Source organism: Python bivittatus, unplaced genomic scaffold (genome assembly GCF_059951505.1).
Source record: "Python bivittatus isolate LINGU-HERP-01145 unplaced genomic scaffold, Pbiv_v1 ctg000080_np1212, whole genome shotgun sequence".
NCBI lineage: Eukaryota > Metazoa > Chordata > Lepidosauria > Squamata > Pythonidae > Python > Python bivittatus.
The window spans coordinates 83,825,294-83,844,868 of record NW_028277035.1 but is presented as its reverse complement, the minus strand read 5'-3'; the positions used below and the strand labels follow the sequence as shown (position 1 = coordinate 83,844,868).

The 19,575-nt window shown below is 38.7% G+C and overlaps 1 protein-coding gene and 1 long non-coding RNA gene across 26 annotated transcripts in view; one reads left to right on the top strand and one right to left on the bottom strand.

The window, feature by feature from the left end:
• The window catches only part of FHIT (fragile histidine triad diadenosine triphosphatase), a 1,182,997-nt gene that overhangs the window by 6,025 nt on the left and 1,157,397 nt on the right, over positions 1–19,575 (bottom strand). For all 10 annotated transcript variants that reach the window (XM_088134431.1, XM_088134428.1, XM_088134429.1 and 7 more), the window contains one exon: positions 5,995–6,104. In XM_088134431.1, coding sequence (XP_087990557.1) covers positions 6,003–6,104 — 102 coding nt within the window. In that variant the 3' untranslated portion in view covers positions 5,995–6,002. The remainder of the gene's footprint in view (positions 1–5,994; positions 6,105–19,575) is intronic.
• Positions 1–19,575, top strand: part of LOC148216754 (uncharacterized) — a 74,487-nt gene that overhangs the window by 31,942 nt on the left and 22,970 nt on the right. For 12 of the 16 annotated variants that reach the window (XR_015794978.1, XR_015794976.1, XR_015794982.1 and 9 more), the window contains one exon: positions 6,459–6,613. The exons of 3 other annotated variants lie outside the window; for them this stretch is intronic. This is a non-coding gene — a long non-coding RNA (uncharacterized LOC148216754). Of the gene's footprint in view, positions 1–4,928; positions 5,108–6,458; positions 6,614–19,575 lie in introns of those variants that run through there. One more of the 16 variants, XR_015794979.1, reaches the window with a different exon arrangement.

The window sequence follows — 19,575 nt, the reverse complement described above, 5'->3', positions numbered from 1 at the left end:
TGTGTTATAAAAGCAAGTCCAGCCTTTTTCCAGTCTCAAGCAAAGAGACTGTAGGTGAGCCATCAGCTAGACTGTCCTCTGTCACTCTCCCTGGGAATTGTGCATTTAGAAATATTAGCCACCAGACTTCATGGTTTTATGGGGTGCTTTCCCTTTAGATATGCTGTGTATTATGTCACCAATGTTAAAATGGGACAAGTTGCAATCAAGGATAACAGTCTTGGGTAACCATATGCTACACTGGACAGACTAATGAAGCAAAATGAGTGGGATCATATTAGGTACATTGGCAGGGCTGAGAACTTAGTTTTTCCCAGGTCTGAAGAAAGACTTCTCAGGTTCTTTAAACTATGATGTCTTTTTCAGGACTTGCTGTACCAATTCCACATGTTCCTGTCTCAAAATGGTGGAAAATGATGCCATTCATGTTCAAGAATAGTTTGGGTAGTTTGGGAAGCCTATGCTCTTGGGACTTCTGGATGCCCATCCATGTCAAAAGAATAAATAAATCATCTTGAGGACACCAGATGGAGAGAGACTGCCCTAAAATCTATGAAAGAGATGGAGTGAACTTTACATGGTGTTGCTGTTTCTGATGACCACCCCCACATCTGCAGTGATTCTGTTTCCAGTTTATAATATTGCCTTCAGCATAAATGTGAAATGTGGATGATCTCCTGCCTATCAGCTATTCTAAAAGTACACTAAAATAAAATTTAGAATAACTATTGGCAATAATGCAGGGTTTGCAGAGGCACCATTAGGATAAATTAAGTGCTTCTTTATTATACTCAAATGATTTTCCTCCCTTTCCCATTGCTCATATTAATGGGAAAGAAAGCAATCTCCAGTTCCTCAAGACCTCCTTGACCTGGATGGCTCAGGAAGTGCTGATGCCTGAATGTGTTAATGGAAGAAAAGAAAAATTGCAATTCAGTTATTTTTTTAAAATGCTTTAATTAGAATGTGATTTCTCATTTTGTGATCCCATTGTCCACAGTGAAAGCTCATTAAGTAAGTGGCACAATTGGCTAGCTAATCCAGGGCAGCTGAGCTGAGTCTGGAAGGCTGATCTTTGTGTGAGAAGATAACTGGTTCTGACTCAGCATTAGAGAACTTCATTGCAGGAATGCTGTAAATCAGTAATAGAAGGAGGGCAGCAGATGAAATTCAAGAGAAGCTGTCACTCTCTGAGAACACTTTTTCACTCTTTGAAAGGAACTTTTTCAAGCCTTCTGGTATCACAACCCCTAGTTTCTGTGAAAACTACTGCAATGTGTCTTGCTATTGGACACTGCAGAGTTTCTGCTATCAAGACAAGAGACCCCTAAGAATTTCCATCTTCACTCATTTCCTACTTGAAGTTGCTTTCCCCAAAACTGCAGAGGTATAAAACAAATCAAAGAACTGATGGATTTCCCATTATGAACATTCTTTCAACGTGTCATCATCACACAATATAACATGCACTCTGTTATTCCTCCATAATTTGAGATGCTAGGATTCTTTGCCTGGAGGTTGAGTCATGGCAACTGGACTTCTTTTCTTTTTGGTTAGAGACATTTTGCTGCTTGTCCAGGCAGCTTCTTCAGTCTAAAAAAGTTGGTTAGGGGACCCCATAAAAGTCTTCCAGGGTGGCTGTGTTTCTTACTAGCAGGATGGGCTCGTTGAAAGGACAATAGGAGATGTGATTAGTAGAGCCCATCCTGCTACTAAGAAATACAGCCACCCTGGAAGACTTTTATGGGGTCCCCTAACCAACTTTTTTAGACTGAAGAAGCTGCCTGGACAAGCAGCAAAATGTCTCTAACCAAAAAGAAAAGAAGTCCAGTTGCCATGACTCAACCTCCAGACAATTCCACCTGGATGACTGAGTATCTTCATAAACATAGGATTCTTTGCATTCTTAGGCAAAGTGAAGGAGCTATTTCAGGTAGTAGATGTTTTACAGAACAGAGACAGGTGGGGAGACATGTACTTAGCAGCCTTTATATCCTCTAAGCTAGCTGACTTGCTTTCCATGTGATAGGGAACCCTGTCCTGTCACCTGTGTGGATGAAAAAATCAGTGCCTATCTAATCAGTTTTTGTACATGGAGTGGAAGAAGAAATTGGACTGTGAATTGTGAATGGAACTGAGAATCAAATGACACTGTTGATCTTACTGAGGGTCATCTGTAGTAGTACTTGCTTCACAGAGCCGTGCGCTCTACATGGGCTGCTGTAAAGATCCCTTGGAAACTACCCATTAGGTGTGCAGGTGCTGATTTTGACCTAACAATGCACTCCTAAAAGGTCCCTCCCATGTCGAAGCTTCCTACTTTGCAGCCCATTTCTTCTGAGAGGAAAAGTAAAAATCAGAATCCAAGCTTTGCAATGGAATCCTAAAATTGAAATGCAGGCTAGCCCGTATCTTTCATAGAGGATGTGTTCTTTATTGTTCACAATACAGAGACCCTTGAGTAGGTGCCTGTCATGTTCTCAGAAAGGCTTTGCAGAATGAACTGAGTTTCTCACATGGACAATCCAAGCTGTTATACTCCATGAGCAATTTGTTTCCATCTGGCCTCTATGCAAGCAAATTCTAAGAAAGGGATAATTAAATGTAAACCACGTAAATTGTCAATGTTTTGAGTCTAAAGCCTGACGGTCTTTCGGATGACTTTGAAGACCTGATTATGCCACCAGGCACTGGGATTGGAATATGTAATAGAACCTGTGGGATGGTTGTGTTGATGGCTGTGATGGTTTTTACCTTGGCTGCCTATTACATATTTATTGTGGTGTTATTGTTATTTTATATTTTTAACTGCTATTCACTGCCCAGAGTCACAAGATTGAGATGGATGGCCATATTAATTGAAACAAACAAATAAAATAAAATAAATAAATAAAATAGACAATGCTAAACAAAACTTAGCATCCTGTTTATTTTGGATTATGCACCCTGCCATATCCTTCTGTGTTTTCTGTTACTTGCCCTAGGCCTGAACAATTCATCTTTGCCCCCTGGTTTCCTGAGTCTTGGCAACCTCAACCTTTAATGCCTTAATCCTGCCAATTTTTGTTTAGGAAGCATTTATAAAAAGGGAAAACTGATCATAGAAGAGGCACTCCCATTACTTCTTCATGTTCTGCACTATCCTTGTTGATATGTAATGACTATACATTTATGAAGTAGTCCAGTGGATCCTAAAAGAGAGATTTGATTTGATTAATGTGAGGGAATTTCCAAAAGTCATTATATTACTTAGTGAGTGTACATATATCATTTCATTTTAAGGTTCATCTAAAAGTCATCCTAAATCTCATCACTGGGAAGGGGAAATAGTTGATTCCAGGATAATTGGAAGCAAATTGTTTACATCTCTAGCACAAACAATGATTAGCTATCACAGAAACTTCATGTGTTAGATGAGTAAAAACGTCCTGTAAGTAATAACTGTAAACAAACAACATAGTTTTGGGTCATGTACATTTTGAATAATCAACCTATAAATTCCTACCCCAATGTTTGGGACTTTGGAAAGGCCCAGGAGCAGTCCTCAGGGAAAGGTAATTTGGGGTTCCCCCTTGCATTGATGAGAATAAACATAACTGTAGTCTTGGAATTCTTCTAAATATAAGAAAAGTTTTCTTTGGGAGCATACAGCATTTTTATCTCCCTCTTCTCTTGATAAAGAGCAGGGCAGGGACAAATTTCCACCTCAAAATCACTGATTATTTGTGGTAGGAAACAATAACATATCCCAAAGAATACACTGTTTTGGGAGCCTAGATTATGTCACACACAAATTATGTGAGGTATGATAACAGAAAGAAGACACTCTTCCATCCTATCATGTGATCTCCCAGGCATTCAAGGGTACTGAGAGAGCAAAAAACTCAGGCTGGAAAACAGATAAGCAATTTCACTTTCTCATGAGAGGGAGTAAAGGACATGAAAATGGGTTGATGAACTAGATGGATTTGAGAGTTGGAATTGGAGTTTTGAAGAGGGAGAATATGGATAGCAAACCAATATGGATTTATACAGCTTTGGCTGTGGACGTTTGGCTGGCTTCAGAATGGCAAGAAGACCACCTCTTCTGGGGTGATAGGAAGATAACACATTTTAATATTTGTTATTATTTATGTATTTATTAAACATATTTCTATGCTGCCACAATCAAATAACATTCTCGTAAGCGTACACAGACCTTAAGATCGTGACCAGAGGGATAAGGGGAAAAAGATAAACTTACTACTAACTATAAGATATTGCCAGCTAATTAATGGCCTTGATTAACTCTAAAGGGGAGGTGGGAAACATATAACTATTGACTTATGTTAGACTCTCCCTCATTAGAAGAAACATCACATGGAAGGCAGGGAAATAGCTAACCTTGGAATGCTAGTGCAAAACAACAAATCAATTTAGTTTTTTACTGTATAGCAGACACTTTTATGGCCAAAGCAGGGGGAGCTAAAAAGCTATTTGTTTCTTTATACTATCTGTATGCTACATAATTAATCTTAGCTGGCTGCGAATGAAACCAAGACTCTTTCAGGTTTGCATGCTAGAGTTTCTCTGGCTGGTCCTGAGAACTCAACCGTTCATTATAAAGAGGAGTCACTCTCTTCTTTCCACTCTATAAACTGCTCTAAATCAAACATTCTAGTTCTCCCATCTTTGCTCAGAAGCCTGTAATATTACCACAGACCTGAGTTTTCCCTTGTTCCATCTTTAAAGTCTTTATGCTTGGTCATGTTACTGTAGCTAGGAATGGATCAGAAATCTACTCCACCTGAACGCTTATGGGAATATATTATATTTTCTTTGCTCTAATTCATATGAGAACAGGAAGGTTCATACACATCAACACCCACTCTTTCAGAACTTTGCAACTCAAAAAATACCCAAACATGCATTTAAAAAAGTTATATTCTGCAATGTGTATGGCAGAGGAAAATAGAAAAAAAATATTCTTCTTCTTCTTCTTTTTTTAGGAAAACTTCCAAAGAATCTAACTGCAAAAGAATTCTGGATAAAAGATATATCAATTTTATTTGGATTTTCTTTAGTCAAATTCTTAATAGGATTTGGAAGTGGGACCAAATGAGAAATGGTATGAAATGGACTGATTTGCCCATTGTAGGATAATTTCCCCAAATTTTAAACATTTTAACAAGACTACTACAATATTGTACACAAAGGGTTATTTTGTGATGCACTAATTATAAACATAGCAGTAGATTCTTACTATTTTTCTTATAGTCTATTTTTCCTCCAACACTCTAACATGGCTACCCCTCTAAAAACCATACAGATAGTCCTCAGGTTACGATGGCAATTGGGACTGGAATTTCCATCACTAAGCAATGCGGTCATAAAGTGCAATGTCATGTGACCTCATCGCTTAGCAACAGCAATCCCAGCAGTCCTGGTTGCCATTATAAACCCAGGACTGCATGGGTCATTAAGCGGGAAGAGGCAGGAGTCCCAGGCAAGCAGGTCAGTGGGTGAGTGTGCAGGTGCTGCAGGGGGTTGTGGGGGTTGCTGCAGACACGTGCTACGGAGCGCAGGTCGCTGTGCGGGGGTGGAGGGGTGGGGGGTACTGCAGGCAGGTACTATGGAGCATGGGCAGGTGCATGTGTGCTGCAGGGATGCCACAGGCAAGCGCTATGGACAGTGGGAGCAAGAGCGACTTCCAACTTCCTGCCAGCTTCCCCATTGACTTTGCTTGTGGGAAGCTGGCAGAGAACGTTGGAGATTGTGATCACATGACTGCAGCTTGCTGTGATGTCATAATCATGGGCTGGGCACCCATGATCGTGATCATGTGACCGCGGGGATGCTACAACAGCAAGAATTATGACGACTGGTCGGAAGTCCCCCTCATTCAGTGCCATGGTAACTTTGAACAGTCACTGAATTAGTGGTCATAACCAGAGGACTATCTGGATATATTCTATCACCTATATACAGGAATAATTTATATGTAGGAATGGTTACCTTTTCCTTTATTGAAAATACTTCTTGAGGATTGCTGCTTCAACTGCCATTTCTTCCTCAGATCTCCATTTGCTGGGAGAATCTTCTTCCTCTTTGTCATGACGCTGAAGCTTAATGGGAAAGAAGAAAATATTATTATATTGAAGGGGAAGTAAATGAAGCAATAAATGTCATGACCATGGAAGAGTTGTTTTTAACCCGTTCTTTGGTTCCAATAGTTTATTCCTGATTTTTGATTAATTAGGAACATTTCAAGTTTATAATTCTGGAACCCCAGCCTGTCAACTTCCTCAGTTTTTGGTTCCTCCACTTCATTTATCTTATACATAACATGTGTTCATGCATATACACAATGTTTGATGTAAAAGAAGAACAAGGAAAGAAAACCAAAGCACAGTACATACTTAGTATTTCTGTAATACAGAGAGTGAAACAGTGAATATTTCCTAATACATCTGTTCCAGAAACAAGACCAGACACTTCAGAAATCTAATACTTGAGAAGCAGTTCAGGCAAGGAGAACTTCAGAAGCATCTCCATCTGTGACCTGATCAATGGATCTTAAAGCAACCAGAAGAATCATGGGGAAACCATTTTCTAGGAGAAGCCTTCTTTGACAGTAGGTCTTAACCTCATTCCAGGCTGAGGCTTACAATTTAATAAAGCTTTTGTTATAGGTCAAATGTGGTCAGCCTATTACAGTTAAATCAGATACGTGGAGAAGTGGAAATGAAATAAATGAATTGTGAGTATGGGAGAGTGAAATCATCATTGTTGAGAATAACCCACTCACCCCCAAGGGGAAAAAAAGTTAAAAAAAAAAGAAGAGGAGCTGGAAGCAGCAACAGTTTACATTTGATGTTCACTCAAAAGTAGATCTCACTTATTCCGTCTTTCAGTGTTAGTGGGTTTTATGCCTTGGAAATGTATTTTAGACTGCGGCCTTCAACATTGATCATATTATACCATTCATCCTTATCCCTCTAGGTCCAGGCATCTATGAGCAGGTCTGGCCTGGATTTTTAGTGTCTGAAACAAATGACAAGATATCATCCCTGTCTCCTTCCATGCAGAGGAGAAGACTAATCAAAGCAAGGTTTCTAAATTCATCTAGATCAGTGTTTCTCAAACTTGGCAACTTAATTCCCCATACTGGCTGGGGAATTCTGGGAATTGAAGTCCACACATCTTAAAGTTGCCAAGTTTGAAAAACTAGATGGACAGCTGAGTCTGAGGAGCTGCCCATCATGGACAATTCCCACAATCCCCTAAAGCATCCAATATGACTTTGCTCAGAGGATCTATCGGAAATTTATAATGGTGACCAGGAACACCCTTTAGAAAAATTAGATCCTTTGTATCCAAGGAGCATTTAAATCTACATCTCCATGTTATTTCTTCTAATTGTACAGTCCCACTCTGGACGTGCTTGTCAAACCCAAGGCAAGCTGTTGATCTGGGAGATGACAATAATTTTGTATATTTTTGAATTGGGGCTTCCTTACTGCAAAGTGGGAGAAAGAGTGAGATCACTTTGTACGAATGAGTTATACAGAGATATTGAACATCCCTCAAGGTCCGTGGCAACAATGGCCACGACAAGCATCTGCCATGCCACAGCGTTATCAGTTTTAATAAAATAACCTCAAACCAGGCTGTCAGCTTTGCTGGCAACTCCACACGGGGGGACATGGAAGAGAGGAAGCGAATCCTTTTTCACAAAGAGGAATATTCAAAGAGTCTCACTATTTACAAGTGATCAAAAGTGACAGTTGGTGCTTATTGGTGGAAGAGCTTTTTCTGCTTGAAGTGAAACAGGAGGATAGTTTATCAGGAATCCCGGAAGCCAGACATCAGTAAAGATCTCCTTAAAGAAAGGAAGATTTTAGGAAGAGGGCATTTATATTTGTACCACGCAACAAGGAGTTGAAGCAAGCTAGCGGTATGATTTTTTAAATGGTCTTGGCGTTGAGGGGTGTGTGATTTTTCTCAGCAATTTGGATTTCCAAAACTGGAAAACACCAGCCTAGAATGGTGACCTGAATGGCTAGAGATTTTAATTAATTTCTAACAGCACAACAGGTCAAATGTCTCATATTTATCCTTACTTTGAAAATCCTTAAAACAGTATTGTGACCTTATAGTTGCTTTCATTAACAGTTGCTTTTTAGAAAGGTTAGGTGTAATACAGGCAGATGTCTTGAGTTTCTTTTCCCAACATTTGCTCCATTCTATCCAGTATATATCTTGGGTTAAGATAGTCATTTCCTTCCCCTTTGCTCCATGGCTACTTAAAGCCATTATTCATTCAGATGTATTCATTTACTCTAATAATATATGCATGGGTGCAGGCACACACAAACATCTAAATGCAACTCAGAAAAACTTATGCCTTTTAATAAATGTGTTAGAAAAGGTGCTACTACGGTCCTGCTGATACAAATGGCATGTATGTGTGTGTGTGTGCGCGCATAAGTATGCACACACGTACACTATGGGTAGGCAACCTGCAAATTCAGGACTTCATACAGCCCCTAAACATCTTTTCTGTGGCCCCAAAGGGCCTTTTGATTTGGGTGGCTGAAAAACTATGGTAGGGGTTCTGCCATTCAGAAGCAAGAAACAGATGGAAATTATGATGAAAGCCCTGAAATGGGCTTATCATAATTTGAACAACAAAAGACTTTTTTCTCCCAAAGTCAAGAAAATAAAAAACAAAAATCTCAGCCAACCCACTTGCATTGTTACTTCTCACTGTATTCCTCAAGTTCCTCCTGAATGTTAGGTGCAGCCCACAGCCACCAGAAGATTTCCCCAATATACATTAATGGTGATTCCCATTGCCTGAATGAATTTGTACATGTATATACACACACATCCACACTGGATTTATAATTTAGATCTACAACATATTTATTATCCCATTATCAGATAGGTGAAGTTGGAGAAACCCTTCCTGGGAAGACAACACTTCCTCCCTTTCTCCCACTCTTCTGGACAATAATTAATTATGCATCCTTCAGAAAGAGTGCTTAACAGACTATAATATGGTAGTTTATCTATACCTCTGTTATACAGGTAGTCCCTGGGTTAAGAATGCCCAGTTTATGGATGACCTATAGTTAAGACCAGAACTTATTGTAGCAAAATTTGAGTGAAATACACAATGATTTGAGTTACATATGCAATGGTTCAAGTTCATTAAACAATACTACTTATAGAGTATTATACAATAATACTGTTCTGGCTTACATACAGATTGGACTTAAGGACAGACCTTGGAAACAGACCTTGTTCTTAAATTGGGTACTACCTGTAAATCAATATTCTGGCAATTTAAGAATTATTAAAGCCTATTTAGACCACACAAAAATATGGTCTTCATAGATTCTCTGCTCATTTATGACTCAGTGTAGTACTGTATAGGTGAAGTAATATCACTGGAAGACCACATCAGTCTGAATCCATACAGTCCCATTCTCTGGTATATGATCTTTCAATAATTGTAGTTTCAGTGATGGTAGTTCAACTTGTTTCATAGATGGATAAAAATAGTTAAGAACTCAAAATAATGTATTATAAATTGGCAAAGACGAACTTATAGGTTTACTTGGTAGATACCAGTCTTCCCCATCTGGGTATTTACAGATAAATGCCACTGCAATTCCCCGAATCCCCAAGCAGGGTACTTATTGGATTTCAACATAGTATTAGCTTGATTCTTTGGGCTTTCACTTTGCATCTCAAGTCTTTAGATAGAAGTGAAAGGTCTAGTAAAAACATAAATAATTTTATTTATTTATTCAAATTTATCAGCGGGCCAACTCCATGGACTCTGGGCAGCGTACAAAACCAAAACCGAAGCCAATGTAAGCCTGAAATCTGCTTTCACCTGGTTTATTTTCATCATAGATAGTTGATAAGCAGTAAGTTCAGTTCTTGTTGCAGACATCTGCTGGTACTATGTCCAGCTGCAATGAAAATCTAAACTGTTAGACAAGGAAAGATATCCAACACTCAGATGTCCTTAATTTGATTTTTCTGCATTACTATATCTGGTAATAGGAACTGTCTCCAGCAAAAAGCTTTCTGTCTTGAGGGGATCTCAATGGTATGGAATTTCTACCTTTTCATATGAACCTGTAGCATCTTGTTCAGACATATGGTCCCCATTTAATATCATAGTTATCAAATCACAAATGTACAAGCCCCTCTTTTACCTCAATGATTCTAACAACTAAAGATTGTTTGCTAGCCAATTGGCTATGATTGTTTCCAGAAAGATTTGCTTAGCGTGAAGATTGACAACACAAACACCTCTCAAATGGGGTTAGGTGTTCATTGAAGAAATTGGAAATGAATAATTATGGCAAAGGACTTAGAGAAAGGCAACATTCTAGAGATTAGATGATAGGCTATCAAAACCAATTTTAGCTTCATCTAAGGTTCAGTGCATTTAAAGGTTAACAGCAGCATGCCTAAAGTAAGAAGAGAAATTATCTTGGGCTTAGATTTTAACTTTGAAAACACAGTCCCTTTTTTAAAAAAGAAAAAGGCCATTTTTATTCGTCCAGCTTTCCAGATATCAGCTGAGGAGCAGAACTGAGATGAGGGAATTGAAAATACCATGAACATGCACTGCTGTGTGTTTTCTACTAAGCTAAAACAAGCCAACATATGTCAAATTACAATTGCACACAACTCTGCCTCCCTTTCTCTACATTGTAAATCTTCCAATAATCTCTCTGAAATTGATCCTCAGCAGGGATTCATTGGGCCTAATGAGACAAGCAGTGAAATCTCACATGGTGTAATTTGTATTGCTTGTGAACTTTAAGAAAGTACAATTTAACAATTTACTATGGGAATAGTGAACCTCAAAGACAAGGAGTAGTACTTTTTTTTCTCACGTGGTATATGATTCCTGTCCCAGCTCAGAATGCAGAACAGGCAAGGAATACATTTCTACAGCTGTATCTATGGTAGTGCTACAATCCAAACGTTTGAATTTTATTCATTCATTGAACATTATTCATTCTTGGCCTATGAAAAGCACAGAATCTATTTATTATATGCTAGACTTTCATGACATCTGGGTCTTGAAGTCCTTCAAAATAGATGGACTTCTACAAATTATCTTGCCCATGAATAACTGTCAAATTTCTGTTGATGATCTGTTGATTAGGCCAGTGGCCATCTTAGTCCAGCACAGTGTTTCTCAACCTTGGCAACTTGAAGACGTGTGGATTTCAACTCCCAGAATTCCCCAGCCAGCATGGCTGGCTGGGGGATTCTGGGAGTTGACGTCCACATGTCTTCAAGTTGCCAAGGCTGAGAAACACTGGCCAGCATATTATTTCTCACAGTAGCCAACCAGATGCTCCTGAGGTGCTTGCAAGCAGGAGGCAGAGACACACTCCTGTCATTATTCCCTGGCAACTGGTATACTGTATATAAGCAACATTTTCCATTGTGTTTCCTTTTGCACATTTGAAACATACTGATATTCTGCTTTTTAAAATGCCATTTAAAAATGCATTTTTACTAAATTATTAACTTTCATAAATGCATCCATCATGTTTCCATATTATTATTATTATTATTATTATTATTATTATTATTATTATTATTATTACCAATTTATATAGCCACCCATCTCACCACAGGCCACTCTGGGCAGCATACAACAAAGCTAAAAACAGACAATCAATATATTAAAAATATAAAAATCAAAATAGAACAGAGAACAAAAGGATAAACCAATTTATTAAAACCAATTTATATTAATTGTATTTTTTTAAAAAAAGGAGGTACAGGAAGATTCCCATTTCAATGTATTTTTATATATTTTGTCACAAAATACACTTCAAAGTTATTTTCAAAGTGTGTGCATGTATGTATGTACGTGTGTGTATAAAAAAATCCCCTCTCACTCCTATGGGTGGTAAGTGTCTTCCTCAATCCCAGGTCCTCTACCAGAGGCCTGGGAGTTTGAGGGTTCTGCGCAGTATCTGAGCTGTTCCTAGCACTGCACTCTTCTGCACAGAGAGCTCTGATGTTGTTCCTGGATCTGTTGGAGCCACTCTCCCAGCTTAGGAATCACAGCCCCGAGTGCTCCTACCACCCCTGGGACCACTTTGGCCTTGACTTTCCACATCCTTTCTAGTTCTTCCTTCAGGCCCTGGTACTTCTCCAGCTTTTCATACTCCTTCTTCCTGATGTTGATGATGATTCCTGATGATATATGTGTGTGTGTGTGTGTGTGTGTGTGTGTGTGTGTAAAACATCCACCCACACACATTTAAAAACTCCTTTGAGCCAAAAACTGCCTTGAAAAATTGGAAGAACTGCAACATTCAGAAGATAACTGCATTCCCATACTCATAGGAATTCAGGAAGTATGGATTAAGCTGGTTCATTTTAAAATGAGACCAAACAAAATTCTTCAGCATCCTTAACCTAATCTAAACTTAAAGCAAAGGAAAGCAGAAAGAGAACATATTGCTCATTTCAAAAGCAATCTGTAATTCCCAGGTTTCTCTCCTCTCTCTTCTATTCTTCAACATTCCCAAAATAGACTGGTAATAAGTGTTGAGGGCAAACAAGAGATGCATGCAGGAGGGGTGAAAGGCCTTAATCTATTTAATTGGTTTTCCCAGTGCTCCATGATCTGGGGGATTAAGTATTTGGCATCTCATAAGGATGCTCTTTAGGAGATGGCCTAAAGAGCCCTTTCTAGCTCTATGATTTATCATGATTTCATGAATCCCTGAATCACATTGCATGATACGATGTGGCCTGAATGGACTAATCTGACCTGGATGGGAGGGCATTGTCTCTAAAAGACCAAGTTTAATGTTTTGAAATGCCTCCAGATTGAGCTTTATCAGTCAAGTTAACAGGTGGTTCTAATGACACAGAGTGCCTTGCGTTATTCTAAGCTCTTGTGTAAGTTGTGGCTTCTAGAGTTAGCCTGGTCAAGGGCCTATATTTTGATGCTCTCAGGCACACACTGTAATCTGTTGCGTGTGGAGCTCCCCTTGGAAGCAGCCCAGAAACTGTAGTTACTTCAGAAGAACAGGCAACCTATAAACTGAGATGGCTTGCTAGGAAAACAGTTCCACAAGTCCCTAGTTTTCTTTCATGTACAAGCATAATTCAAAATCCTAGTGCCTATCTCTAAAGCTCTGCAAGTCTGGGTAGCCAAGTCTCTTAGAGAATGCCTATTCTCACTGTAATATGACAAGATAACATACCTTAAGAATCTTTAGATGTCAGAAAAAGGTAAGGAGGCATGGGGGTTATCATTCTCACCAGCTGTCAAGCCATCTAGCCCCATCATAAAATTCAAAATTAAAAAACACAGCGTAAAATAACCCATGCTCCTGATTCTTTTTTCCCTTGTTAACTGTCTTCTTCCTCTCTTTCTGAAGAGATTCATTTTAATGTGCAAGGCCCATTCTCTCTGGGAATCTGCTTGGCAATTCATCCCACACATTGCTGTAACCATGAAACATAAAATAGCAGCCACCCTGACAAGAGCAACACACACGCTTCCATTTTCCAGTTGCGCAGAACTGATGTGACAAAATTTGCATTCATTTTAAGTCCCTCCCCCTTCCTAAGTGCTGGAGGCACAACTCTGCCATGCGCTCAGTGAATGCTTTCACCTCTGCTTTTTTTTTTTAATCTCCCCTTTAATAATGTTACAAGATGGATTTATAACATACCGAGAGCTAATATCAAAATGAAAATGAGTTTTCTGCCAGTGGAACAACAACGCGGTTAATTTGCCTACAGCTATTGTATCATCTAAGCTTTGCTACAGTAGGAAATAACTTTCTAATGTAGTGTTGTCTGCAAAGCCGGATGAAATCTGGGTAGGAAAATATAATATAAAAAGGCACAGCACTGTAGCTGGCAGTAAAACTGGGAGCTGGGAAAAAAATAGAGAGAGAGGGAGGATTTGGAGATACCTGACCGATATACAAGGATTATTAGCCTAACAGTATATGAGAAGACAAATGTCAGGCCACAAACTATGTTGCAACTACTTCATTTTTTCTGCCGCAGTGTGCCTGTCAATAACAGCTGCATTAACACGCCTGTTTGCAGATATCTGCATCAGAACTGACAAGTATTATTCCAGGAAGATTTACCCTGCTTTAAAAAAATTGGCACTGAATTGAAAACATAATTAATGCAACAGGTCAACAGAATTGCCAAAGCAGTCAAAACCATGATAAAATCATGTCACACCACCATTCAGTAGCCACAGTAATGAATCACAAACCATCATCAAAATCACCAACCACCATCAAGGTAGAGCTTGAAACGCAGCAGGCCTGGTCCCAGGTGGGTATCATGAGGAGAAGGTTGCATCAGTGAGGCTAGAGCTAACTTCAGACTTCAGAGAAGATTCAGCATGCTGCTGCTGCTGGGACTTTTATAGTACTGGGTGTGAGATGGACTCATCCTTATCACTGTGCCATCCCATTGTTTCTACCTCCCCTTTAGTACTCCATCTACTGTTGCTGAACTTTGGGGAAATTCATAAGATCCTGCCACTTCCACTATCAACCAGGATGTCAATGGGCCAATTTAGACTTCAGAGGGGGTTGGGAATGAAGACATAATTAAAAGTTGCAACAACCAATTCCACAAATCCACTGGGATTACTCTGAAGCCCCCAACAGTTTCCAAAGCTTCTCAACACATCTTATTATACATCCCATGGGGGACATAGAAGTGAGGCCAGATGTTCTCTTAGTTGCTTGGGTGCAACTTGGACTTATATACTTCAGATGAGGATTCAGCTTTCCCTGGACCATCTGGAGGGTTTACAGATTATATGACTAATCATGTTTCTGGCTTGTATGAAATACAGCCTTCTAATCAAATACAATCCACTGAATATCCATACTCTGTTCTTAGGATAGCTTATATAGAACTCAGCGACCAAATTCCACTTTCATTTGGATGAGCCGATACACATGGAAAGAAAATAATACCTTGGCAAAATCTTTCCAGCACTGTTATCCATACTGATGAGATCATCTCATCAGAACAAGTGTAATATAACAGCTGGATGTCTTCTAGCATTTCCTGAGATGGACTGAACATTTAAACAGGACGTGTACATTTCCAGTACAAAATATTTCTCAGTGGATAAGATCTTACTCATAGAGAATGAAAAGAATGAGTGAGAGTCATTGTAGGATAGTGATTAAGGTGTTGGACTTAGATTTAGGTTCAAATCCACCCCACAGCCACAGAAGTCTGGGGCCAGTCATTCTCTCACAGCCCAACCTACCACACAGGGTTGTTGATATGGTGGGGGGGAATGGGAGTAGGGTCTTCCATCTATGATGCCTTGAGGTCTTGAATAAAATACTAAATATAAATTATATATAAAAATACATTATAATATTATCCATACATAGCTCATCGATAAGGTTATTTAGAGGGGCTGATGGACATGATCAGAAATCACACAATGCTAAAACAAAGCCAGGGTAAATATGATTAATGCTAGGATGGAAAGCTGCTTGTTAATCAGATAGGCCAATTTGAGATAAGCCATGATGGAAGAAAAGTGAGACATTAAAACAGTAATTGGCTAAATGAATGAATGCATGAATAAAAGTTAAACAACTCTCAGGGTTTTCATTCATCCATTAGCTATATAGCCTTTCTTCTAGAAGCTCAAGGCAGCACATGTAGCACTCCCATCTTCCATTTTTCTCACAATAACCTGAGAGATAATCTGGACTTAAAGATGGTGATTTGGCTCAAAATTGGTTCAGTTATAGCATCAAAGATATGGCCAAATACTGACTGAGAAACAGGTCACAAACTGCTCATGTGGAAGTTCCAAGTTAAGCTAAAGAAGAAAGCCAACCAGTGTCCACAGTATGATTTTGAGCATATACCCACCATTTTCAAGGAGAACATCAGGAATCACTTTTAAGTCCTGAACCTCATTGATAGAGAACCAGAGGAACTGTGGAATGACCTTAAAGAAGTCATTAAACATGAATGTGAAAAGAAACGTTCAAAGATGAAAAAACAGAAGAAGGCAAACCAGATATCAGAAAAAAACTTGGCAATTGCCAAGAAGAGAAGAAATGCCACAGCCAAGAAAGACAAAAATCTCAGAAAAGAACTTAACAAAGAGTTTCAGAGAGCTGTTAGAGACCACAAGCAGTATTACAGTAATACCTGTAAAGGCACTGAAGATGGAAACAGGCATGGAAAAAGATCTCTGAACTCAGAAGGACTTCCAACCTCAAGTTGGTATGCTAAAGGATGCCAATAGACAGATAGTAACCAATTCAAAGGAGATCAGAGGAAGATGGAAGGTGTATACTGAAACACTGTACAGCAGAGATGTCAACATCCAAGATAGCTTAGAAGATATTCCCTACTCACTAGAAGCTCTAGCACTAGAAGATAAAGTTAGATCAGCACTTCGGTCATTACCAAATTGGAAGACTACCTATAGAAATATGGCAACAACAGAAGAATTAGCAAAGGTTTTAACCAAGCTATCCCAACAAATCTGGAGAATTACACAGTGGCCAACAGAATGGAAGAGATCAATCGACATTCCAATACCCCCCAAAAAGGAGACTTAACAGAATATGTAAATTATCATACAAGATGCTTAATTTCATGAGCTAGTAAAATAATGCTTAGTATCATCCAACACAGATTAGACCCCTACATGGAAAAAGATGCCAGATGTTCAAGCTGGCTTTAGAGAAGGCCAAAGAACATGAGACATTATTGCTAATGCATGCTGGATAATTGAGAAAGCCAAAGAATACCAAAAAGAAGTCACTATGTGCTTCACAGATTATAGAAAGGGCTTTGATTGTGTCAGTCATGTCACACTGTGGAGCATGCTTAGAAAAATGGGAGTCCCAGAACATCTCATTGCCTTCATGCAAAACCTATATACAGGTCAGGAAGCCACAGTATGGACAGAACATGGCAAAACAGACCAGTTCCAGGTTGGAAAGGAGTGAGACAAGGTTGTATACTCTCCCCTTATTTATTCAACTTATATGATGAATATATATTAAGGGAGGATGGATTGGAAAAAGATGAGTGTGGTATTAAAACTGGAGGAAGAAATATCAATAACTTCTGCTATGCTGATAGCCAAAAATGCAGAGGATTTGCAAACTCTAGTAATAAAAGCCAAGGTGCTAGAGAAGACTCCTGAGAATACTATGGACAGCCAATAAAATAAATGGATCATCAAACAAATCAACCCAGAGTTCTCACTTTAGGCACAAACGTCCCAACATAAATTATCCTATTTCAGACACATTATGCAAAGACCCAGGTCTCTGGTGAAGGCTGACATGCTGGGAAAGGTAGAAGGAAAGAGAAGAGGAAGACCAGTAGCGAGGTGGATGGACTCAGTTACAATGGCAATGAATGCTATTAGAAAACCTGAAGGACCAAGTAATGGAAAAAATCGATCTATGTGGTTACTGAGAGTCAACGCCAATTTGATGGCACATAATCAGTCAATCAATAGACTGGGTTGGAAAATTTTAAAAAGTCCCAGAAGTTAATAATAAACCACTTCTGAATTGCTCCATGGACTTTTTGTAATGCAAGTGGATATGGAGGAAGATTACTCAAAGCATTTGTAAATGGCAATCTAAACGCTTCCTTTCCACTGCCATTTTGCATCAGCATCATGTTAGCAGCATACAGACCTTCAAATACCCTATATTCTTGAGTACATCCAATTTTATGATCCCCCATGTGATTTTAAAAATATGTATTAGAACAGGAAAGCATGTTCTTACACTTTATCCTGTTCAGTCCTTTTCGTCAATGGTCTTTTTATTCATTTTAGACAATATTTGATTAATTGCACCTTAACATTACAAGTTATATTTCTTAGATCACAAATTGTGTTGCACACAGGACAGCACATTAGAAGATGCTTACCTATTCTTCTGTATAATGTAGTCTGCTTAAATACTTTAATTTTTTTTTAAATTATCATTCTTCCTTTTCTGCAACTAACAATTCTAATTAATGATTTAATATCCCAGTTATTCTCACATATTGAAACACATCTTCTGTTAGTAGAAATTTTGCTTCTATATAAATTCAGATTTGGTTGGAATTCAAAGCCAATCACTTACTACTACTACTATGACTATAACTATTACAAACTTATTAATATATATGTGTAACTCAGAGTTATTTGTTAATTATTAATAATTTCTGACTGCTATTGTTGTCTGCTCCTACACAAACTTACAGATAGTCTGCCCCCTGCTTATTGCATTTGCCATTTTGGAGTATATTTAAAGCTGTGCAAATCCTTTGAAAGAGGTGCTTCAGAAAGCATGGGAGAATGTATAAATCCAGGAGCATCTGAAGGGTGGTGGTGGTGAACAATGTCAAAAGGGAGGGTGTGGCAGTAATTGAAGTCCTACGCTTTTTTCCATGCATGCAGTCCAAATGACATACACTAAAAAGAAGCAGAGTTTCAGTCACCTCCCACCCATTTGGACATCATCGTTGCCCCCTCCCCTACAGATGCCCCTGTACAAAGCACATCTTCTCAATTTGCTAAAGCTGGAACATCTGTTTCCCAACTTGCTCAACTGCTTTGGATGCTGGTTCTGGTGGTCCTCATATATATATTTTCATTCATAACCACATCACTTTTCTTCCCATTTTTCCCAGTGAAGCAGCCATATGTGTCTGGAAAAAGAAACAGTGGCTTCAATTATTTAAAAAGAGGTGCTTTATACTTCATTCTCATACATATTGAAGCATCTCTTTTGAAGGATTAACGGAGCCCCAATGCATATGCTGTCTAAAAGGTCAGTGGCAGGACACCTGCTTCACACATTGAAGGTTCCAGATTCAATCCCCACCATCTCCAGATCGGGTAGCAATCCCCCTGTCTCAATCCATGGAGAGTCACCGCAATCACTATCAACCATCCATCCTATAGGCAACGTTATTCAGATATCAGACCCCTTCACTGGATAGCAAAGGTTATGCTGTATTTTCAAAGATAGGCTCCAACCAGAGATGAAACAACTCATAACTTTCTGAAATACGATTGTTTTCATGCCAGCTAACAAATGTTATGTGTTGAATTAAGCTTTCAAAATTATGACCAATCACTGGGTGAGGCAAGAGCACCACAAATTCCAGGAATGTGTTCTTTTTTATGGCTCTGGACCCTATATATTTGCAACAATGTTCGTGACACATCATAATGTGGTTCTTAGTGTTTTCTATAGGCATATAGTGAAACTCTGATTTACTGGAACATAATACAATTGACTTCACATGCAATGGACAAATTTCCATGGAAATTGACCTAATTTGTGTAATGACATCATGCAAATAATGTAAATTGTCATGAGGGTGTACTCTCTGATTTCTTTTTCAGGCAAGCAGGAATAAAATCCTATCTTTAAAGAAACTATATATAAACAAATAAACAAGAGTAAGCATGAAACAATAATAAAGGAATAGATTACAAATGAATGAACTAGAGATTTAAAAATATCATTGAGGTTATAGCTT